Raw genomic sequence first — 23,630 nt, 5'->3', positions numbered from 1 at the left:
GTTATATAGACACTACAGGTCTAACACCAGGGTTTATATAGACACTACAGCTCTAACACCAGGGTTTATATAGACACTACAGCTCTAACACCAGGTATATAGACACTACAGGTCTCTAACACCAGGGTTATATAGACACTACAGCTCTAACACCAGGGTTATATAGACACTACAGCTCTAACACCAGGGTATATAGACACTACAGACTCTAACACCAGGGTTATATAGACACTACAGGTCTAACACCAGGGTTATATAGAACACTACAGCTCTAACACCAGGGTTATATAGACACTTCAGCTCTAACACCAGGGTATATAGACACTACAGGTCTAACACCAGGGTTATATAGACACTACATCTCTAACACCAGGGGTATATAGACACTACAGGTCTAACACCAGGGTTATATAGACACTACAGCTCTAACACCAGGGTTATATAGACACTACAGACTCTAATACACCAGGGTTATATAGACACTACAGCTCTAACACCAGGGTTATATAGACACTACAGCTCTAACACCAGGTTATATAGACACTTACAGGTCTAACACCAGGGTATATAGACACTACAGGTCTAACACAGGGTTATATAGACACTACAGCTCTAAACACCAGGGTTATATAGACACTACAGGTCTAACACCAGGGTTATATAGACACATACAGGTCTAACACCAGGGTTATATAGACACTACAGGTCTCTAACACCAGGGTTATATAGACACTACAGGTCTAACACCAGGGTTATATAGACACTACAACCTAGCACACAGGGTTATATAGACACTACAGCTCTAACACCAGGGTTATATAGAAACTACAGGTCTAACACCAGGGTTATATAGAAACTACAAGTCTAAACACCAGGGTTATATAGACACTACAGGTCTAACACCAGGGTTATATAGAGCCACTACAGTCTAACAATGGGTTATATAGACACTACAGCTCTAAACACCAGGTTATATAGACACTACAGGTCTAACACCAGGGGTATATAGACACTACAGGTCTAACACCAGGGTTATATAGACACTACAGACTCTAACACCAGGGTATATATAGGCACTACAGGTCTAACACCAGGGTTATATAGACACTACAGATCTAGCACCAGGACTTAGGGTATATAGACTTCACAGGTCTAGCACCAGGGTTATATAGACACTACAGCTCTAGCACCAGGGTTATATAGACACTACAGGTCTAACACCAGGGTTATATAGACACTACAGGTCTAACACCAGGGTTATATAGACACTACAGGTCTCTAACACCAGGGTATATAGACACTGCAGATCTACAGGGGTCTACCAGGTTTATAGACTACAGGTCTAAAACACAGGGTATATAGACACTCACAACTTCTAGCACCAGGGTTATATAGACACTACAAGTCTAACACCAGGGTTATATAGACACTACAGGTCTAACACCAGGGTTATATAGACACTACAGGTCTAACACCAGGGTTATATAGACACTACAGGTTCTAACACCAGGGTTATATAGACAACTACAGGTCTAACACCAGGGTTGTATAGATACTTCAACTCAAACACCAGGGTATATAGACACTACAGGTCTAACACCAGGGTATATAGACACAACATCTCTAGCACCAGGGTTATATAGACACTACAGATCTAGCACCAGGCTTACCGCTATATAGGCACTACAGGTCAAACACCATGCTTAATACAGACACTACAGGTCTAAAACAAGGGTATATAGACATCACAGGTCTAGCACCACAGGTATATGTTATATAGACACTACAGCTTTAGCACCAGATGTATACTTACACATCAGGTCTAACACCAGAACATTATATATACAGGTTTAGCACCAGAGGTATATAGACACTATAGGTTTTGCACCAGAGGAATATAGACACTACAGGTATAGCACCAGAGGTATATGGACACTACAGGTTTAGCACCAGCAGTATATACAAAAGGGGTATAGGTTTATTCGAAGATATGTAAATTAAGCTATCAATAGCATATTTTTTCTTTGGAAATAGGTTTTAAATGCAAGAAATAAAAGCTAATGAGATAATATTCTAGAATAGTAAGAGGGTAACTTGAGCTATTTCCAACATAAAGCCCGCATATTTTTCAAATTTGGTAATAGTATTCACAGATAGCCCATATTGGCAGATAGTCGCATTAGGCATCTTCTGATGTAAAAAAATTGTATACCCCATGGCCAATTCGCAGGAAATTACGGTGAATTATCAAAAATTAGAAACTTATATCCAGATATGTTATTTTTCATTTCAAATGATAAATTTCCTATAGATTCAATAAATATTGCTGAGCTTAACTGGCTAGTACATATTTAGTTAAGACTAGTGTGATTTTGATTTTTTTTTTTTTTTTTTTTTTTTTTTTGCAGAGATCATGATATTTGTTGGAAGAACGTTGTTTCCTTTGCCTCAAACAACTGCTCCGTTACGAACAACTTTGTGATGACCCACATCAAAGAAAAACAACCACATGTTTTTTTATGTTGGATGTAACTGCCACCTGGCCAACCTGTGCATTCTAGCAGCTGTCAAGACCCTGCCTATGCCCATTGAGGATCTGTTGGTGGACACCTACTTCCATTTCTATTACAGGTTCATATAAATTATACATACTGCTTGAGGTAATTGATTCCAAAATTCTATACTATTACAACTTCAGTTTTAGAAAGAAAACTAATAATATGAGGTATTTGATGTCTTATCATAAAAAGAATAAATTATCTACCTACCTATCACACACTGACAGGTATGGGTAGAGATATAGGGCCATGAACAATATTATTAGGGCTGGCCAGAAGGATCCTTAATTATTCAATTATTTAACTGAGGAATATGTCAATTTATAAATTTTAAGCTCAAGCAGGAAAGAGAAGTACAAAGAATTTACAAAGTTTTGGGATGCCAACCAAGATACTGAAAATTGTTCTACCCATTGGTTGAGCCTTGAGAAGTGTGTGAAGTTAAGTGCCTGCTAGATCACTGGCCAGCCCTCCAGAGCTACAGGTACTTCAATTCTCATGATGTGGTGACGAAGTCTGGTCGAATCAAGAGGTTAATTGATGCTCAACTATCATCTCCCAAGATGAGAATGTACTACTTGTTTCTGGCTTTCATCCTAGAGCCACTCAAACGGTTTTAACACAACTTTTCGTGTATTACTATAATTCTAATATATATGAAAAGTAGCAATTATTTTGAAGAAAAAAAAGTATGACAGAATATTTTAATTTGTATATGATCATGTGTATGATTGTAGTTCTTGTTAATATAAAGTCTATATTTTTATATGAATGTCACACCCTTATGTTTTAATCATTGATAATTCTTAATTATTTTACACAACAATTTTTGGACATTGGACCATTGTGCCTGAGGCATATGTAGTCGACAATGAAGACAGCATTTCCCCATCCTTGATCAATAGATTTTTTGGGTAAGTTAAACAATATAAGTGTATAAATCATGATTATGTATTATAAATAACTTGTAAAACATTTTTAAATGATTAATCAAGGATATTTCAAATTCTGCAATAATCTGAATTAAATGTATTTCTAGGAGGATAATACCAATGATAGAAGTTTGTTATAATTTATTATCAATAATAATTACTTAAAAGAAATTTCAATTTCATTTGTGATAAACTACCAAAGAAAAGCTTGACACTACCAGGTAATTGTTTTCTTTTTATTCTAAAAGGTCTGTCAGGAAATTCTATTGCACTGTTGTCGACAAGATGATCAAGAAATTTCCATTTGAGGGTACAGTCGTCGCCAAGTTGAGTTACCTTAACCCTGCTACAAGATCAGATGACACACCAATAGATGTGATGGCCATTGCCAGGAAGTTCCCAGGAGGACTTTCCCATACTAGAGAGTGTCCTGGGCTCCATTATAACTGTAACAAGGACATCAAGGTGGTTAAACCCCATCAATCAATCAATGAACCAAACTAGAGGATGCACTGACTGATTACACTTGAATTCTGAACTTCCTAGATTGGTTCCTGGTCATGGGCCAGTATGGGGAAAATGTGTAATCTCATCACACTGATGACTTTGCTGTACCTTTTAACCTATCCAGGAGATCTTGAAGCTGACAAACACAGCAACAAGGAAATATAATATGTATCACTAATCTTCAGATTTCCAAATGGAATTGAGAGAATAATTAGTGCTTGAATTTAACTTGTACTATGATTTGTTCATATGAAATGATATGTGATGTGTTCTTACATGTATGTGACTTGATCATGAACAGTCGGTATGTATTTATTAAGTTGTGTTTGTCAATTTAATAGTTTAAGAAACAGTTGATATTTTTTTCAGAATGAAAAAAGATATATATGAATATTTGGTGTCATTTGCAGCTAGTCAGCTATGTTTATTTAAGAAAATGAAATGTTTAGTTGAGATGTTTGTTAATCATTTGAAAATAGTTGCTATTGTGTTTTTATTAAGTCAACATCTTTTATGACTTTAAGGTGACAGAATCAGTTTGGAGTTTTTCATAAAACATGAATTTATAGAGTTCAAGTTATATTTAACATAAAATGTCATTCATGAATATGACTACAATACTTATTTTTATTGAAGTAGTATTTATTTTCAATTAATTTTATAGAATAAATATTAATTATGGAGACCAGCTTGGCATAAAATGCATTCCATATAATTCAGTTGTTATTTCTATTGAAAGTTTTATTGTTATAGGTATTCTGTGGACATTTGTAACTTATATATAATAGCTGTTGTATTTATTTTACAAAGAAGAGTAATACGTGTGATCAGATGACATTTGTGAAATTGATATGAAGTAGTTCCTATTTTTAAGTCATCTGACCCAAGTAGGCTAAAATCTTTAAATGACTTCTTTTGAATAACTATGAGACCTACGAACCTGATTTTGGGGCTGTGACGTGCTGGGATGAAAGGCTACAAAGTTTATTCAAATGAATGACTTTAACATAGTGCTTCTTATCAATTAACTTCAATTTATCCTAGAATCATGTGAAATCTTGCAAGATGTTAAATGTTATGGAATTTATTCACAAATACAAATAAATGATATAGTTGTTGTAAAACTGTTTTCAAGTTATCTGTACTGTATAGTGTGTTAAAACGATGTGGCATGTCAACTCAAATGTCGATAATGTCATCAAAAAATCTAATCTAAATCTTCATCAATGCTTTTTCCTACCTATTTATCTTTTCTAATCGCTTTTACTGGTAAGAGCATATTCAATTTCTCTGCATGAAGATGAGAATTTTAATAGCTGTATTGTCCACAAAAAGACATGTAGAACATTCAATTAAAAGCTCATCAGTAATATCGTTCAGAAAGATAACAAAAAGAAGAGGACTGAGTATTGAGCCTTGAGGGACTCCAGCATTAATCCTACCTATTTGAAATATCACAGAAAACTTACATGTGTATTTTTTCTCCTCCATATCTATACAAATTTCTGTCTATCTTTTTGTTTCTATGTTTATCTACCGCTGTGCGTGCTTGTCTTTCTGTCAATATTTGTATGATATGTCTATATGTGTACATGTATGTATGTGTGTATGTGTTGGTTGTATATGTATGTTGTGGTGTGTGTTTTTGCCATAGTGATTCAGCATAAATGTGTAACAAGGTATTAAGAATTTTGTATTATCAAGATAAGATTGCAATTGGATAAATAAAAACAACTGACAATGAAAAAGATGGTGAATGATAGTGAGTTTTCATGTCAATATATGCTATATTCACAAAAAGTGATATAAAGAGAAATAAAATTGGCCATCCAACATTAAAACTTTAATTTATAAACCTCTAATTCCTATAAATATTTACTGCAACACTTTACTAAAAGGCTAAGACAACTGTGAACACTTCATAAATCTAATATTGGGAATACATTAAACATTATGATTTGATAAGGAAACAAGGTGTGTATACCACCACATCGACTTGTCACCAACATGATAACGACTGTATTTGATCTTATATTAGATCTGGTGTATATACCTCCATATCGATCTTGTTACAACATGAAAAGTCTGTATTAGATCATACATAAGGTGTGTATACCACCAGCATCGACGTGTCACACACATGATAACGTCTGTATTTGATCTGAATAAGGCGTGTATACCACTGCACATCGACTTGTCACCACATGATAACGTCAGTATTTGATCTTAATAAGGTGTGTTACACCACCACATCGACTTGTCACCACATGAAAACGTCTGTATTTGATCTTAATTAAGGTGTGTATACCACCACATCGACTGTGTCACCACATGATAACGTCTGTATTTGATCTGAATAAGGTGTGTATACCACCACATCGACTTGTCACCACATGATAACGTCAGTTTTTGATCTTAATATAGGTGTTTACACCACCACATCGACTTGTCACCACATGATAACGTCTGTATTTGATCTTAATAAGCTGTGTATACCTCCACATCGACTTGTTACAACATGATAACGTCTGTATTTGATCTTAAATAAGGTGTGTATACCACCACATCGGTGTGTCATGATACGTCTGTATTTGATCTGAATAAGGCTTGTAACCACCACATCGATTTCAACGTCTGTATTTTGATCTAAATAAGGTGTGTATACCACCACATCGACTTTGTCACCACATGATAACGTCTGTATTTGATCTTAATAAGGTGTGTATACCACCACATCGACTTGTTGTCATCACATGACAACGTCAGTATTTGATCTTAATAAGGTGTGTGTATACCACCACATCGAATTGTCACACATGACAACGTCTGTATTTGATTATTACCACATACGTCTATAAGGTGTGTATACGTGAACCCCCACATCGACTTGTTGCCACATGATAAACGTCTGTATTTGATTTAATAAGGTATGGTGTGTGTATACCACCACATCGACTTGTCACCACATGATAACGTCTGTATTTGATCTTAATAAGGTGTGTATACCACCACATCGACTTGTTACCACATGATAACGTCTGTATTTGATCTTAATAAGGTGTGTATACCACCACATCGACTTGTCACCACATGACAACGTCTGTATTTGATCTTAATAAGGTGTGTATACCACCACATCGACTTGTCACCACATGATAACGTCTGTATTTGATCTTAATAAGGTGTGTATACCACCACATCGACTTGTCACCACATGATAACGTCTGTATTTGATCTTAATTAGGTGTGTATACCACCACATCGACTTGTCACCACATGATAACGTCTGTATTTGATCTTAATAAGGTGTGTATACCACCACATCGACTTGTCACCACATGATAACGTCTGTATTTGATCTTAATAAGGTGTGTATACCACCACATCGACTTGTCACCACATGACAAACGTCTGTATTTGATCTTAATAAGGTGTGTATACCACCACATCGACTTGTCACCACATGACAACGTCTGTATTTGATCTTAATAAGGTGTGTATACCACCACATCGACTTGTCACCACATGACAACGTCTGTATTTGATCTTAATAAGGTGTGTATACCACCACATCGACTTGTCACCACATGATAACGTCTGTATTTGATCTTAATAAGGTGTGTATACCACCACATCGACTTGTCACCACATGACAACGTCTGTATTTGATCTTAATAAGGTGTGTATACCACCACATCGACTTGTCACCACATGATAACGTCTGTATTTGATCTGAATAAGGTGTGTATACCACCACATCGACTTGTCACCACATGACAACGTCTGTATTTGATCTTAATAAGGTGTGTATACCACCACATCGACTTGTCACCACATGATAACGTCTGTATTTGATCTTAATAAGGTGTGTATACCACCATATCGACTTGTCACCACATGATTACGTCTGTATTTGATCTTAATAAGGTGTGTATACCACCACATCGACTTGTCACCACATGACAACGTCTGTATTTGATCTTAATAATGTGTGTATACCACCACATCGACTTGTCACCACATGACAACAACGTCTGTATTTGATCTTAATAAGGTATGTATACCACCACATCGACTTGTCACCACATGACAACGTCTGTATTTGATCTTAATAAGGTGTGTATACCACCACATCGACTTGTCACCACATGACAACGTCTGTATTTGATCTTAATAAGGTATGTATACCACCACATCGACTTGTCACCACATGACAACGTCTGTATTTGATCTTAATAAGGTGTGTATACCACCACATCGACTTGTCACCACATGACAACGTCTGTATTTGATCTTAATAAGGTGTGTATACCACCACATCGACTTGTCACCACATGATAACGTCTGTATTTGATCTGAATAAGGCGTGTATACCACCACATCGACTTGTCACCACATGACAACGTCTGTATTTGATCTTAATAAGGTGTGTATACCACCACATCGACTTGTCACCACATGACAACGTCTGTATTTGATCTTAATAAGGTGTGTATACCACCACATCGACTTGTCACCACATGACAACGTCTGTATTTGATCTTAATAAGGTGTGTATACCACCACATCGACTTGTCACCACATGACAACGTCTGTATTTGATCTTAATAAGGTGTGTATACCACCACAATCGACTTGTCATCACATGATAACTGCTCTGATATAATAAGGTGTATACCACCAAATCGACTTGATAACTTCTGTATATGTTTATACCACCACATGATAACGTCAGTATTTGATCTTAATAAGCTTTGTATACAACCATATAGACTTGTTACCACATGACAACGTCTGTATTTGATCTTAATAAGGTGTGTATACCACCACATCGACTTGTCACCACATGACAACGTCTGTATTTGATCTTAATAAGGTGTGTATACCACCAAATCGACTACTGGGCGGTGGTTTTTCTCGGGGTACTCCGGCCTACCTCCATCAACAAACCTTGCATGTCCTTACATGACTCTGGTTTTAATAAGACGTTAAACTAATAAGCTGCACATCTGTATTTGATGTTTTTAGGTCACCACAGAAGGATCTTCATTGATCTTCTTTGTTCCATTATAACCTCTAGAAGTTGGTTGCATAAGGTTAATATAGTGTAAAACACGTTAATAATGAACTTGCTTACAGTGAATTCATGTGTCTATGTTTCCATGTTATAGTAATTTTCGTTTCAAGGTTCCTTTTAGTTATCTGTAATATGTGTATAACAATCTATGTGTATAACGAAGTGAATCAGGTGGTCCCCAAAGGTTTGTTATAACCGTTGCATTCTCTATTTGCATATTACAGAGTTATATGCACTTGTGGGTAGGTATTGATTGAGATGTCATATGTTTGCAAGCGTTCTGTTATACTTAAATAATGACATAACAAGAAATACCTTCCCGCAAGGGAGCTTACTCTGTTATATGCAAATGTAGTGGCTTAATACTTATACAAACATACAAAGACTTTGTAATAAGTTTAATTATAGTTTATTCAACTACATAATGTAATAATAATGTACAAATTAAGTTATGCATCACTGAAGAATGATTAAATACTGTGAAAGCACCCTCGTCCCACACCCTCACTTAGGAAAAGACAGATAGGTAATGTGCAAAACTAACCATATAACATGTTACGTTTGCAAAATGGTCAACTACATGTATAACTATATCAAATGGGATTTATACTCAGACTATCAATACAATATAATACATAATGTTATATGAAACATATTATTCAAATGAGACTGTATGCACTCCACACATCCATTGGAAAAGAAAATTAATGAGATGTTTATAAATTGAAACATGATAGTATAGTTGAAAAAAATGAGTTATTTTACAATTTGATGAAATAAAACGAACTATTTCGGGTAAATTTAAGACAGGGTTCTTATTATAGATGTGAATTATATATATTTAGTACATCACATGATAATTACTAGGAATGCGATTGGATAACAGCCATGGTCTATTTTGCGACAGTTCCCTGTCCTTCTTGACTACGGGAGACTTTACCTGACTATGAGAGACTATACCTGACTACGGGAACTATACCAAAGTATAGTCCCCCGGGAATGAACTCGCGACCAAATATATGACGTCATAATGAATGTCATGTGACGTACTAAATCTATTATTGCCCTTTCCCTCGGGAACTGTTCTCCTATAGTGTTGTCTGGCGAGGTATAGTGCCCTCGTCTTCGACTCGGGGACTATACCTCGCCAGACAACACTATAGGAGAACAGTTCCCTCTGGAAAGGGCCATAATAGAATAATATTGACTCTTATGATGATTATACATTTGATGGCTATAGCAAATAACTTTTAAAAACAAAATATGACATAAAAAAACTATTATCTATGACCTGATGCTAATATATGTTGAAGAAGTTTAAATTTTTAGCAGATAGATACCTTCAATACTTTCTGAAAAATAGTGATAATTGTCAAAATCCAAAATGGCTGCTAGTTGGCCATTTTGTTATCCAATCAGTCCTAAAATACAATATGCAAAACTAGTCACCAAGGCAAACCTACATATGAAATTTGAGATAGACCTCTTTTGTACTTTCTGGGAAATAGTTATAACAAGAATTGTTTAATATGGCAGAAAAGACAGAAGGAAGGACGGATGAACAGATCATGGACAAATCACAATTTGAATCAGATATAGTGGACTAAAAAAATGTTGAATCTTGGGAAACTAGGCCTATATGAACAAACAGGAATGACATTAAAAACACCCAGTCTATACAGCTGAGTACGATGGCCGACAGCGGCCGGCAAAAAACAACTCCTACAAAACGTTTTTCGTACTTTCGTACTTAAATATTCATTGATATTTAAGTACAACTTTTATTTTCTAAAAATGTTTTTTGTCATGAAAAATAATTATGTACAAAAAATATTTTCTAAAAATATTTTTTGTCGTGACAAATTTTTATCACATATTTATGTAAAAAAAAACCCAGGTCTGATGCTAAACCCTGTATTTAAATGGAATCTTCCTATTCTCAGGTGTACAATTAATCTTTCAGATAAGGAATTCAACAATGAATGTTCCATTTGGCTTGCTTAAAACATAGACTGTGTCATAGACAATCAATTAATACTGGTTTCTTAGTGGACTTAATTTTATCTATATTTGAGAAAGTTCATAAAAGTCGCAAAATGTAAGCGGTAATAAACAGGTCATAATCTCTATTTTTTGCCTAATTATTATCCCTTTTATATATCTTTATATACCAAAGGTTTAAATGTCCATTTAACTTAACTACATAATTATTTTGTACATAATTATTTTTCATGACAAAAAAATATTTTTAGAAAATAAAAGTTGTACTTAAATATCAATGACTATTTAAGTACGAAAAACGTTTTGTAGGAGTTGTTTTTTGCCGGCCGCTGTTGGCCATCGTAGCTGAGACATGTTCAGTTGACAAAGAAAATAAACCTTCTCTTCACAATTGATAAGACTATGTAAAAATTTCTTTCTAGCTCTATAGCTTTTCTTCTTGATATCTTATTCAAAGTACAGATAACATTATCCACCCAGGCTTCATCCATTGTATTAATCTAATTTCTTCAGAAATAGTTTTACGTTTCTGTTTTACAACTTTTTAACCTACTGTGTTATTTTTAAGAAATTTGTACTTGATATTATTCTGAAATTAACCAAATGTAATTCTGGGTGAATTGTGACTATGTGAGCATTCATATTATTTGTATTTGCCGTATAACGTTACATAATATATATATCTATAGTTTTGAGAAAAGACCAAATGTGCTATTCCTTTCTTCAATGGAATCCTCCGAAACATCCTTGAGCCACATCTCTTAATTGACCGACAATTGATCACCCTGGTAGACTGCTCCTGAACAAAATTTTCAACTTCAGCAAAGAGTAGTGTCAGTCTTGGGAAGCTTGAAATGTTCATCCAGGAGCACTTCAAATCTGCATGCTTGTAAATAAATAAATAAATATGCATAGGTATACCTATGTTGACAAAAGGCAAAGTTTAATTCAATATTTTTTATCCATAGTGACTCAACAAGCACACAAAACATTTTTATATTTATAACTAGAACTGCATTTACCTCATTTATACATGTGAATGTATGTGGTATATGTATACTGTGTTTCCAAGGTAACCATTGTTATTATTAAACAATGATTTTATTATACAATGTGACGTGTGAATTATAGGCATCCATATGCATGTGTTACATTATTTGACCACCAGGTTTAAACAAGATTGATTTAATTAGTCTAAGATTTATTGTCTACTGTGAAATCATCTATTTTTGTCGGGCTCAATTTTCATAGATTCTAAAATTTTACTATTTGTTGGCACTTAAATTCGTGGAGAAAACCTCACACATTACCGTTAAAATACACAGTCGACACTGTCACCTGTACTGTTTGATCGCCCAAGTGGATACAATCACATGCTAGAGGCGGTTATCAACCAGAGTTTTTACAGGCGTTTCCATCAAACAATTATTGTGTCATATTGATTGATGCAAGATATACTCAATAATTTATACTTTGGTACATGTAGATAAAGTCTACGAAATTTTGAAAACTATCTTTGTTTGAAGAATACTTTCCATCTTTGAACTTGTCATGCTTCTATGAAATAGACTACATATGCTACAATGTATGAACGCATAAACTTACATGACATTGGTATACATTTATTAAAATCAAACCCCCACAAAAATTAATGATTTCACAGTATATTACAAAACCTGTGTATATTGACCTGGTTACATTAGCAATCAATTTATTTGGAAAAAAAAAGTGTTCTTGCATATCTACACATGGTCCCCAACATTACTGTGAAGCTTCATTAGAATTGGTACAGTTCAGGAGTTGTCAGGACAATATTTGCAGATAACAGACATCTAGGTGGAAAGACAGACATCCAGGGAAGTAATGATTCCAGTATACCCTAACTCTGTTGCAGGGGATATAAGAACAAAATTATTTCAACTATATACATTCAATACAATTTAAGTTATTTACCAAATGGGCAGGACACAGATGTAGCTCAGTAAACTGGTGATGTAATTTTCCCGAGCATCTACTGTCGCTATCCTTCCAGTTTCTGAAGATTTTCTGTTAATTCAAAGATAATAAGTTTCAATAATATGCAAAATCTCTTGATGAAAGCAAACAATATTTCTGATATCCATGATATAGGTACGTAAGCTTGTTTACCTAGTGGTTGACAACATGTATTTCAATTTCAAGAAGATTTTATAGTTTTTACATACAAATGTACATCAGATGGATTGGACATCAGGTCTAGGATATGCCTATTAACATGCAAGCCCTTTCCAAATTATCAAATTCCATGTACCTGGTATATATACATTCTGCATAACAAGTTTACCAGATTGATATGTGTTGTAATGCATGACTTTCCAATGTTTTTGTCATCAAATGAGTTGAAGATATATCCATACCATCTTGAGCTTCACCAATTAGGCTTTCTCAGAAATATGGCCTATAACATGCTGTCTGTGCGAGTGATCTATTACTGCTGTGTTCAAGTGACTTTCCCGATGGCATCCACAAGTAATGAAACTGAAAAAATACAAATAAAATTGAAAAAGAATGAGATTAAACTTTACTTATCACATCTACTCTTATAAGATTATGTTAAATTACATACACTATTTGAAGATCTTTTCTCTAAAGATAAATATGTGTAGTCCTCTGTTTATTACCATAATTGTTTGGTTGTAGTGCAATCTTGACATAAATTGAGCTATCAACAATGTACATGCTTCATGTTGTGTAAATATAACCCAATGTATATATATTCCTGTATATACATTAATATATGTCATTAATTAAATTGGTTACCACCAATTTTGTCAAATCCTAATAGTTCCAAATTAGCTGTGCCACAAATGGAGAGGACAGTCAGCCATGATTTATCATCCCAGAAGGATATTGGATCCACTTTTGCATTTTATATATACAGTATAACTTATCTAAACCGCATGTCATCAGAACAAGCATAATTGGCTGGTATGGACAGATTTCCGGATTATACAGATTTAAAATAAAATCAATCAATATATGTAGCAAGTTGCCAGATGCAAATTTTGTCCTAAAGCTACATTTCTATTCTGAAAATATGATTCTAATTAATTATAACTGGTATATTTTTAAAGACGGCCACTGGAAAATAAATTCTGCAAACATCCATATATCAAACACCTCATAAGGAAATTATGGCTTTAATCTCTTGTGTACATGGTCGAAACGGCAAAATTTCCAAAAAATCCAATATTTTATTAAAGGCCCACTACCTTTCCTGAGTAAAACATTAAGGTCTCTTAAAAACATTAATAACATCATAAAATATATGCCGATGGCCTTAGATGAGCTTACAATACCAAACATATGCAAGATTTCCTCCGTAATATATGATAACAGTAGAGAGTCATTTCGCTGTTTTGCCGTCCGGCGCAGTGATAGTCAACTACCGCGCCGTATTTAGGATGACGGCGGGAAACATAAACACCCCCATTATTAAACTTAATATTTTATCTATTTTAATCAAATTTGTTCAGAAGGTGGTGATATGTGTAGTATTGTGCAAGTCTACAAAAGTATCAATCTCATTTTACATTTCCATTTTAAAATCAAAAGCCATTTTGGTAAGGTAGTGGGCCTTTAACTAGGTGTCTTTGAGTGACAATAGTTCAAAAACTAGTATAAATAACTATCAATGAATTAATGCATCTGGCCTGAGTAAGATATTAACCTGGCAGTGACCAACAAACATATCTCAAATTTACCATATTATAAAGTACCTTCAACATCAGTTACCTCTACTGATGTCTCTGGTTGCAGTGCCTTTGTCATTGAAGAAGGTCTGGTCAGCATGTCATCATGATCACAAATTTTCACGATCACCATAACATCCTGTAATGAGAGTAAAAATTATCTAGCGATAAGTGAACACCATCTTAGATTTAGGATATCTGTTATCCAATATCATATTCAAGTCAAAGTGTTATACAAAAGACACTTCTATTCTAAATGAAATGAAATATCTGGTTTCAGGAGTATTTCCTTTTAAATTAGTAATCAAAAATATGAAATGATTGATATTAATGTTTCATCTTATGTATTTTAAGGAAGTTTGCTTCTAGAAGGATATAGGTCAGGTGTTATTAATAATCAAGGTTCAGTTGTTCAAAAGGTGATTATTTATAAGCTTTAAGAGCAGTAATGTAGAAATAGACAAAGTTTTCTCAAAGCTTATCTGATTGGTCTTGAAACTAACATCATGTTAAAGTAGGATTCAATTTCATATGATGTTTGATATAAGATATGATTGATTGTCACCTACACTTTGACCTTTACCTGACGCTTTTTACTCTTTGACATTTACCTTCTAGTCTCCTACACTTTTGACCTTTTACTTTTCAGTGCCCTACACTTTGACCTTTACCTTATGCTTTCCTACACTTTGACCTTAACCTTACTGTCCCCTACACTTTTGACCTTTACTTTTCAGTGCCCTACACTTTGACCTTTACCTTCCTGTCACCTACACTTTGACCTTTACCTTACTGTCCCCTACACTTTAACCTTTACCTTACTGTCCCCTACACTTTGACCTTTACCTTCTAGTCACCTACACTTTGACCTTTACCTTCTAGTCACCTACACTTTGACCTTTATTTTCTAGTCTCCTTCACTTTGACCTTTACCTAATTGTACCCTACACTTTGACCTTTACCTTACTGTCCCCTATCCTTTGACATTGACTTTCCTTTCCCCTTTACTTTGACATTACTTTACACTTTCCTTCACTTTGACCTTTACCTTTGTCCTAATTGTCCCCTATACACTTTGACCTTTACCTTATGCGTTCCTGAACTATGACCTTTACCTTACTGTCCCCTGTATCTTCTTTTGACCTTTACCTTACATGTCCCCTATACTTTGACCTTTACTTTCTGGTCTCCTACACTTTGACTTTACCTTACTGTCACCTATATATTTGACCTTTACCTTACAATTCCCTACACTTTGACCTTTACTTTCTTTCCTACACTTTGACCTTTCCCTTACTGTCTCCTATCCTTTGACCTTGACCTTCCTTCCTCTTTACTTTGTCATTACCTTATGCTTTCCTACACTTTGACCTTTACATTATGCTTTTCTACACTTTGACCTTTCCCTTTACTGTCCTCCTATCCTTTGACCTTAACCTTCCTGTCCCCTACACTTTGTCATTACCTTATTGCTTTCCTACACTTTGACCTTTACATTATATGCTTTCCTACACTTTGAACTTTACCTTCCTGTCCCCTACACTTTGTCATTACCTTACGCTTTCCTGTTGTACACTTTGACCTTTACATTATGCTTTCTCCTTACACTTTGAACTTTGCCTTCCTGTCCCCTACACTTTGACCTTTTACCTTATAGTCCTACACTTTGACCTTTACCTTATTGTCCCCTACACTTTGACCTTTACCTTACTGTCCCCTACACTTTGACCTTTACCTTTCTAGTCCCCTACACTTTAACCTTTACCTTCTACTGTTGTACCTTTGACCTTTACTTTGTCTCCTTCACCTTACCTTATTGTCCCCTACGCTTTGACCTTTACCTTCTGTCCCCTACGCTTTGGACCTTTTACCTTCTAGTCCCCTACACTTTGACCTTTACCTTCTGTCTTGTACACTTTGACCTTTACTTACTTTAGTCTCCTTCACTTTTACCTTACTGTCCCCTATCGCTTTGTCATTGACCTTATGCTTTCTTCCTTTGACTTTGACCTTACTGTCACTTTTCTTCACTTTGACCTTTACCTTATTGTCCCCTACACTTTGACCTTTACCTTACTGTCACCTACACTTTGACCTTTACCTTACTGTCACCTACACTTTGACCTTTACCTTACTGTCACCTACACTTTGACCTTTATCTTACTGTCACCTATACTTTGACCTTTACCTTACACTTCTCTACACTTTGACCTTTACCTTACTGTCCCCTTACACTTTGACCTTTATTTACTGACCTGCACTTTGACCTTTACCTTTTACTTTGACTATTACTTTACCTTTCCTTCCCCTAATTTGACCTTTACCTTCCTGTCCCTACACTTTGACCTTTACCTTACTGCGTTCCTGCACTATTGACCTTAACCTTACTGTCCCCTATCCTTTGACCTTTACCTTACTGTCCCATGTACTTTGGCCTCTACCTTACTGTCCTCCTACACTTTGACCTTAACCTTTAAGCATTCAGGACTCACTTTGACCTTTACTTACTGTCCCCTACACTTTGACCTTTACCTTATGTTTTCTACTACACTTTGACCTTTACCTTACTGTCCCCTACACTTTGACATTTACCTAACTGTCCCTACACTTTGTCATTACCTTACTGTTTCCTACACTTTGACCTTCACACCTAACTGTCCCCTACACTTTGACCTTTACCTATATTACTTCACTTCCTACACTTTGACCTTTTCACAGTACTGTCTTCCTACACTTTGACCTTTACCTACTGTTCTCCTACACTTTGACCTTTACCTTTGTCTGTCCTACTACACTTTGACATTTACTGTACTTTCCCTACACTTTGACCTTTACCTTACTGTCCCCTACCTTTGACCTTTACCTTATGCTTTCCTACACTTTGACCTTTACCTTACTGTCCCCTATACACTTTTGACCTTTACCTTATGCTATCCTATCACTTTGATCTTTTACCTAACTGTCTCCTACACTTTGACCTTTACTTTCTAGTCTCCCTACCCTTTACATTGACCTTTACTTTCTATCTCCTACACTTTGACCTTTTACTTTCTAGTCTCCTTTACTTTGACCTTTACCTTACTGTCTCCTATCACTTTGACCTTTACCTACTGTCCCCTATCCTTTGACATTGACCTTCCTTTCCCCTTTACTTTGACATTACTTTACGCTTTCCTTCACTTTGACCTTTACCTAACTGTCCCCTACAGTTTGACCTTTACCTTCTGCGTTCCTATGCTTTGACCTTTACCTTTCTGTCCCATGTACTTTGGCGTTTACCTTACTGTCCCCCTACACTTTGACCTTTACCTTATGCGTTCCTACACTTTGACCTTTACCTTACTGTCCCCTTAACTTTGACCTTTACCTTATGTTTTCCTACACTTTGACACTTTACCTTACTGACCCCTACACTTTGACCTTTACCTTCCTGTCCCCTACACTTTGTCATTGCCTTACACTTTCCTACACTTTGACCTTTACATTAATGCTTTCCTACACTTTGACCTTTACCTTCTATTCTCCTTCACTTCAACCTTTTACCTTTCTTGTCTCCTACCCTTTGACCTTTACCGTACAGTGCCCTTTACACTTATGCGTTTCCTACACTTTGACCTTTACCTTACTGTCCCCTACCCTTTGACCTTTACCTTCTGCCTTTACCCTTTCCTACACTTTGACCTTTACCTACCTTGTCCCCTAAACTTTGACCTTTACATTATGCTTGTTCCTACACTTTGACCTTTACCTTACTGTCCCCTACACTTTGACCTTTACCTTCTAGTCTCCTTCACTTTGACCTTTATTTTCTAGTCTGTTTCACTTTCACCTTTACCTTCTAGTCTCATACACTTTGACCTTTGCCTTACTCTGTCCCCTATCCTTTGACATTGGCCTTCCTTTTCCCTTTACTTTGACATTACTTTACGCTTTCCTTCACTTTGACCTTTACCTAACTGTCCCCTATCCTTTGACATTGACCTTCCTTTCCCCTTTACTTTGACATTACTTTACGCTTTCCTTCACCTTGACCTTTACCTAACTGTCCCCTACAGTTTGACCTTTACCTTCTGCGTTCCTATGCTTTGACCTTTACCTTTCTGTCCCATGTACTTTGGCGTTTACCTTACTGTCCCCTACACTTTGACCTTTACCTTATGCGTTCCTACACTTTGACCTTTACCTTACTGTCCCCTTAACTCTGACCTTTACCTTATGTTTTCCTACACTTTGAACTTTTACCTTACTGACCCCTACACTTTGACCTTTACCTTCCTGTCCCCTACACTTTGTCATTGCCTTACACTTTCCTACACTTTTGACCTTTACATTATGCTTTCCTACACTTTGACCTTTACCTTCTATTTCTCCTTCACTTCAACCTTTTATTTTCTTGTCTCCTACCCTTTGACCTTTACCGTACCCTACACTTTGACCTTTACCTTTACTGTCCCCTACTTTGACCTTTACCTTACCCTTTGACCTTTACCTACCCTTTCCTACACTTTGACCTTTACCTAATTGTCCCCTAAAACTCTGACCTTTACATTATGCTTTCCTACACTTTGACCTTTACCTTACTGTCCCCTACACTTTGACCTTTACCTTCTAGTCTCCTTCACTTTGACCTTTATTTTCTAGTCTGTTTCACTTTCACCTTTACCTTCTAGTCTCATACACTTTGACCTTTGCCTTACTCTGTCCCCTATCCTTTGACATTGGCCTTCCTTTTCCCTTTACTTTGACATTACTTTACGCTTTCCTTCACTTTGACCTTTACCTAACTGTCCCCTATCCTTTGACATTGACCTTCCTTTCCCCTTTACTTTGACATTACTTTACGCTTTCCTTCACCTTGACCTTTACCTAACTGTCCCCTACAGTTTGACCTTTACCTTCTGCGTTCCTACGCTTTGACCTTTACCTTGCTGTCCCATGTACTTTGACCTTTACCTTACTGTCCCATACACTTTGACCTTTACCTTATGCGTTCCTACACTTTGACCTTTACCTTACTGTCCCTTAACTCTGACCTTTACCTTATGTTTTCCTACACTTTGAACTTTACCTTACTGACCCCTACACTTTGACCTTTACCTTCCTGTCCCCTACACTTTGTCATTGCCTTACACTTTCCTACACTTTGACCTTTACATTATGCTTTCCTACACTTTGACCTTTACCTTCTATTCTCCTTCACTTCAAACCTTTTATTTTCTTGTCTCCTACCCTTTGACCTTTACCGTACAGTGCCCTACACTTTGACCTTTACCTTACTGTCCCCTACCGTTTGACCTTTTACCTTACCCTTTCCTACACTTTGACCTTTACCTAATTGTCCCCCTAAACTCTGACCTTTACATTATGCTTTCCTACACTTTGACCTTTACCTTACTGTCCCCTACACTTTGACCTTTACCGTATAGTCTCCTACACTTTGACCTTTATTTTCTAGTCTGTTTCACTTTCACCTTTACCTTCTAGTCTCATACACTTTGACCTTTACCTTACTGTACTCTACACTTTGACCGTTACCTTACTCTGTCCCCTATCCTTTGACATTGGCCTTCCTTTTCCCTTTACTTTGACATTACTTTATGCTTTCCTACACTTTGACCTTTACCTAACTGTCCCCTACATTTTGACCTTTACCTTATGCTTTCCTACACTTTGACCTTTACCTTACCGTCCCCTGTACTTTGACATTTACCTTGCTGTCCCCTATACTTTGACCTTCACCTTACAACTAATATTTTCTTTGATTCATATAGAATGGCAGCCACTTTTTCTAGTGATACTTTCATGACCTTCCAGTTCTTTTTGACCTTCTTGTCAGTCATCTCTGCCATTTCAGAGGTAAATTTCTCCCTAGAAAACAAAAAAAAACAACCTGAAGCACAATGGAACACATCATTAATTTTATCACATAAATATCAGGTGAGAGAGAGAGCGAAAAAGGTATTTAGTTGCATAATTTGATTGCCAATGTAAAAGCTTTGATCCACTCATCAACAAAAACTAGCTATTCACAGAGGGGAACTGGATTTTACATATACAAGCTTGATTCCAACATCTGAGGATCTCTGCACATATGACCTTCGCTTCACATTTTGCTAATAATGATACAAAACTTGATGTAGTTGTACTGCAATTATGCTAGAAAAAATATGTTTCTATTCTGTGAACAGACAGTATGATGCCCTCTCTATTTTGCAATGTCACCATGTTCCCCCCTTGGCCCCTGTGAGCTATTGAAAATTGTGGTTGAAAATGCCCATATCAATGAATGTCACAATACTAACATTTTGACAGGAACATTTCCATATAACAATTACTTTTGTATCAAATATGCGTGGCACCTTTCATGTATAGACTAATAAACAAGTCAATCTGCTCTGTGTAATTCGCAATTTACAGTGGATTAGTCCTACCCTTCGTTGATTGACTGATCGCCAGGCTGTATATATGTAGCCACACCTTATATCAAAATGTCTGTATCAAAATATACTTAATTAAACATAGCCCGAGATACTCTGGCCCCGACACCAGACTTAGACATTATGACAGATTAGATGTCTGGCGTAGGGCAGAGCGCAGTAGTACTCGAAAATCTGGAATAAGCCGACACCGTTTGGTATCGGACCAGGTCATCTCCGATTCAGCTGACCACTGAGAAGCACCACTAACGTTAGTCTATTCAACAAATGAATATTATATCTACCCAAATATAGCAATCCGTCAAGATTAAAGGTGATATGCATACTACGTAAGAAAATGGCGACAACGACGAGGGAAATTTAAAGTTGCGGAAAAGAAACTACTGTGTTGACACTATAGAACATGCATGCGTGATGAAACTGATGGCTAGGAGTAGATAGATTATTCAATTGTTGAAAAAACAAGGTAAGTGGCGATTCTCGGTGGTAATCTTTTGTAAGTAGTCTGAATCGGAGATGACCCTGGCCCGATACCAAACGGTGTCGGCTTATTCCAGGTTTTCGAGTACTACTGCGCTCTGGCCCTACGCCAGACATCTACAATGTATCTGTCATAATGTCTAAGTCTGGTGTCAGGGCCAGAGTATCTCGGGCTAATATAAACAATGCAGAACTTATCAATTGTGACAACAAAAAGATCATGATCATCATGTCAAAATATCTTGTCACATTGGACACAATCACTGGATGATTTGACTAATTAAAGGTCCATCTCTGTAAATCTTATTTTAGATAATTTTACATACTAGGTAAGAATTGTTTTTGATATCTTGAAACCCTTGTTTTGGTACTGATTAGCATCTGGCTAATATTTGGAGGTTCCAGACGGCAAAACAGCGACATGAATCTTCACTGTTAACATACATGTAAACTTAGCCCAAGGTCTTGACATCTATCAGAACTTTTTCCTATGCCTATTTTTATATCGTAATCGATTATTCTTATGAATTTCATGACATTATATAAGGCCTACATATATACCCACCTGTTTCCCACGAAGTGATCAGCTATCAGACGGTTTTCTCTTACTATTCCTAGTTCGATGTGCACGAAGCGAAAAGTGATGGGTCGGAAAAATGGCGGTCGTCTACACACTCGGAACTATAAATATTCGGAACACAACTCGGTATGAGTGTGATCCGAGAGGTATCGAAAGAACTAGTCGATAAGAACTTGTCAACAGTCCTTACATAGTACATGGTGAACTTTTGGTTAAGCTATTTAAGAGGTGTAATTGGACAATGAAAGAAAAGAATTGGAAAAGTGTTTGTCCTATGGATACGGTTTTAAACCATTGCTATCATCCTGTTTTCTAATAGTCTCATGAGCCTTTTGATCATGTGCATTAATTTTACACATCGTTTGCCTATATAAATAATTAAATTAAGATCATGTTTTAAATTGTAAACAAAAATTCAATTATTGGCCATGGGGTACCTAGACCCTAGAAGCTCTAAATTTCTCTGAGTCATTTTACGGAACTTCATTTTCTTCATACATGTAAAAAACTTGTTTTCTTAGGACAAATAAATAGGCACACTGAGCTATTCGGCGTCAGTAGTGATCTGGTAACTACATCGTTTTTGAAAGTACGCACACATTTGAAATTGTAAGTAGGATTTAATACAATGATATTTTGTAAATGATAAATTCAAAAATGTGTAATATATCATTTACTTCTGGAAATGTGAAGGGCAATGAATTGTTATAGTACAACCAACTGTGTTTCATGGCCAGTACAATTCCTTCAACCCATTCCCCATTTTCTTTATGGTAATTCAAAATATCGAGATATAACTGTCAATATACAATGTGCCATAATGACAATAAGGTAGGGCTAAAATATTGACTTATTTCAATCATGTGGTAATTTCTTTTTTTTTTTGCTTTGAAAAAAAAGTCAAATACTTGTAAGAGATTTACATTGATTAAAAATGTAGGGATAAAAAACTTAACGATAAAAAAAATATATAATGTAAAAAGTTGCGCCTTGATACACAATATTATTCAAGATCAAATTGCATGTAACATATGTACCACAAATAGTCAAATGAAAATAATTCTAGATTTTAAAATGATAACATCAAACGGTACAGGTAGGATATGGAGCTTTCTGTTAATTTCCCATCTATATCTAAATTCCTTAAATTTTTTCCCTTACTCCCTTTTTTTTTTTTTTCTTAAATTACTTTAAAATCTTCCCCACTCTCTTTCTTAATTACCCTTAACATTTTCCTTATTATGGCAGACTCTCACCTATTACAAGGGGGGCTGAGTACGCCGGGTAACCCAATCACTTGATAAAAACTCAAGTTGTTGAAGATGTG

At 35.9% G+C, this 23,630-nt stretch overlaps 1 protein-coding gene and 1 long non-coding RNA gene across 13 annotated transcripts; one reads left to right on the top strand and one right to left on the bottom strand.

Moving 5' to 3' along the window:
• Positions 1-1,375: 1,375 nt before the first annotated feature.
• LOC138311651 (uncharacterized) lies at positions 1,376-3,169 on the top strand. 3 transcript variants are annotated; one of them, XR_011206703.1, is made up of 3 exons: positions 1,376-1,497; positions 1,531-2,631; positions 2,894-3,169. It is a non-coding gene; the product is annotated as an uncharacterized lncRNA (long non-coding RNA). The 3 variants fall into 3 exon arrangements; XR_011206702.1 differs by having other exon boundaries at positions 1,531-2,660; XR_011206704.1 differs by having other exon boundaries at positions 1,377-1,466; positions 1,531-2,660.
• A 6,304-nt stretch (positions 3,170-9,473) lies between these two features.
• Positions 9,474-22,396, bottom strand: LOC138311652 (uncharacterized). 10 transcript variants are annotated; one of them, XR_011206709.1, is made up of 6 exons: positions 22,333-22,396; positions 20,517-20,674; positions 14,850-14,945; positions 13,472-13,592; positions 13,029-13,121; positions 11,749-11,961 (listed from the first exon to the last, which is right to left on the bottom strand). XR_011206709.1 is itself a non-coding variant. In XM_069252914.1 (6 exons), exons 2-4 carry the CDS (start codon positions 20,653-20,655, stop codon positions 13,555-13,557), a joined length of 255 nt encoding a protein of 84 aa, XP_069109015.1. In that variant the 5' UTR covers positions 20,656-20,674; positions 22,333-22,396; the 3' UTR covers positions 11,749-11,961; positions 13,029-13,121; positions 13,472-13,554. The 10 variants fall into 10 exon arrangements, 3 of the variants coding, with proteins under 3 accessions (XP_069109014.1, XP_069109015.1, XP_069109016.1); XR_011206707.1 differs by having other exon boundaries at positions 14,819-14,945; positions 20,546-20,674; positions 22,333-22,389; XR_011206710.1 differs by having other exon boundaries at positions 14,834-14,945; positions 20,546-20,674; positions 22,333-22,389.
• Positions 22,397-23,630: the final 1,234 nt, after the last annotated feature.

The sequence above is a fragment of the Argopecten irradians genome, unplaced genomic scaffold, assembly GCF_041381155.1.
Source record: "Argopecten irradians isolate NY unplaced genomic scaffold, Ai_NY scaffold_0079, whole genome shotgun sequence".
NCBI lineage: Eukaryota > Metazoa > Mollusca > Bivalvia > Pectinida > Pectinidae > Argopecten > Argopecten irradians.
The sequence above is the reverse complement of the archived record's forward strand: the minus strand, read 5'-3'. Positions and strand labels throughout refer to the sequence as shown.

Bases quoted from the DNA above. Each gene is read 5' to 3' on its own strand.
- LOC138311652 (XM_069252913.1), bottom strand. From the start codon at position 20,655: ATGGCAGAGATGACTGACAAGAAGGTCAAAAAGAACTGGAAGGTCATG. The intron at 14,946-20,550 runs GTAAGGTGAAGG...CTCTCATTACAG, and splicing joins AATCAAAGAAAATATTAGTT to GATGTTATGGTGATCGTGAA. The intron at 11,962-13,028 runs GTAAATAACTTA...TTTATTTACAAG, and splicing joins ATCTGTGTCCTGCCCATTTG to CATGCAGATTTGAAGTGCTC.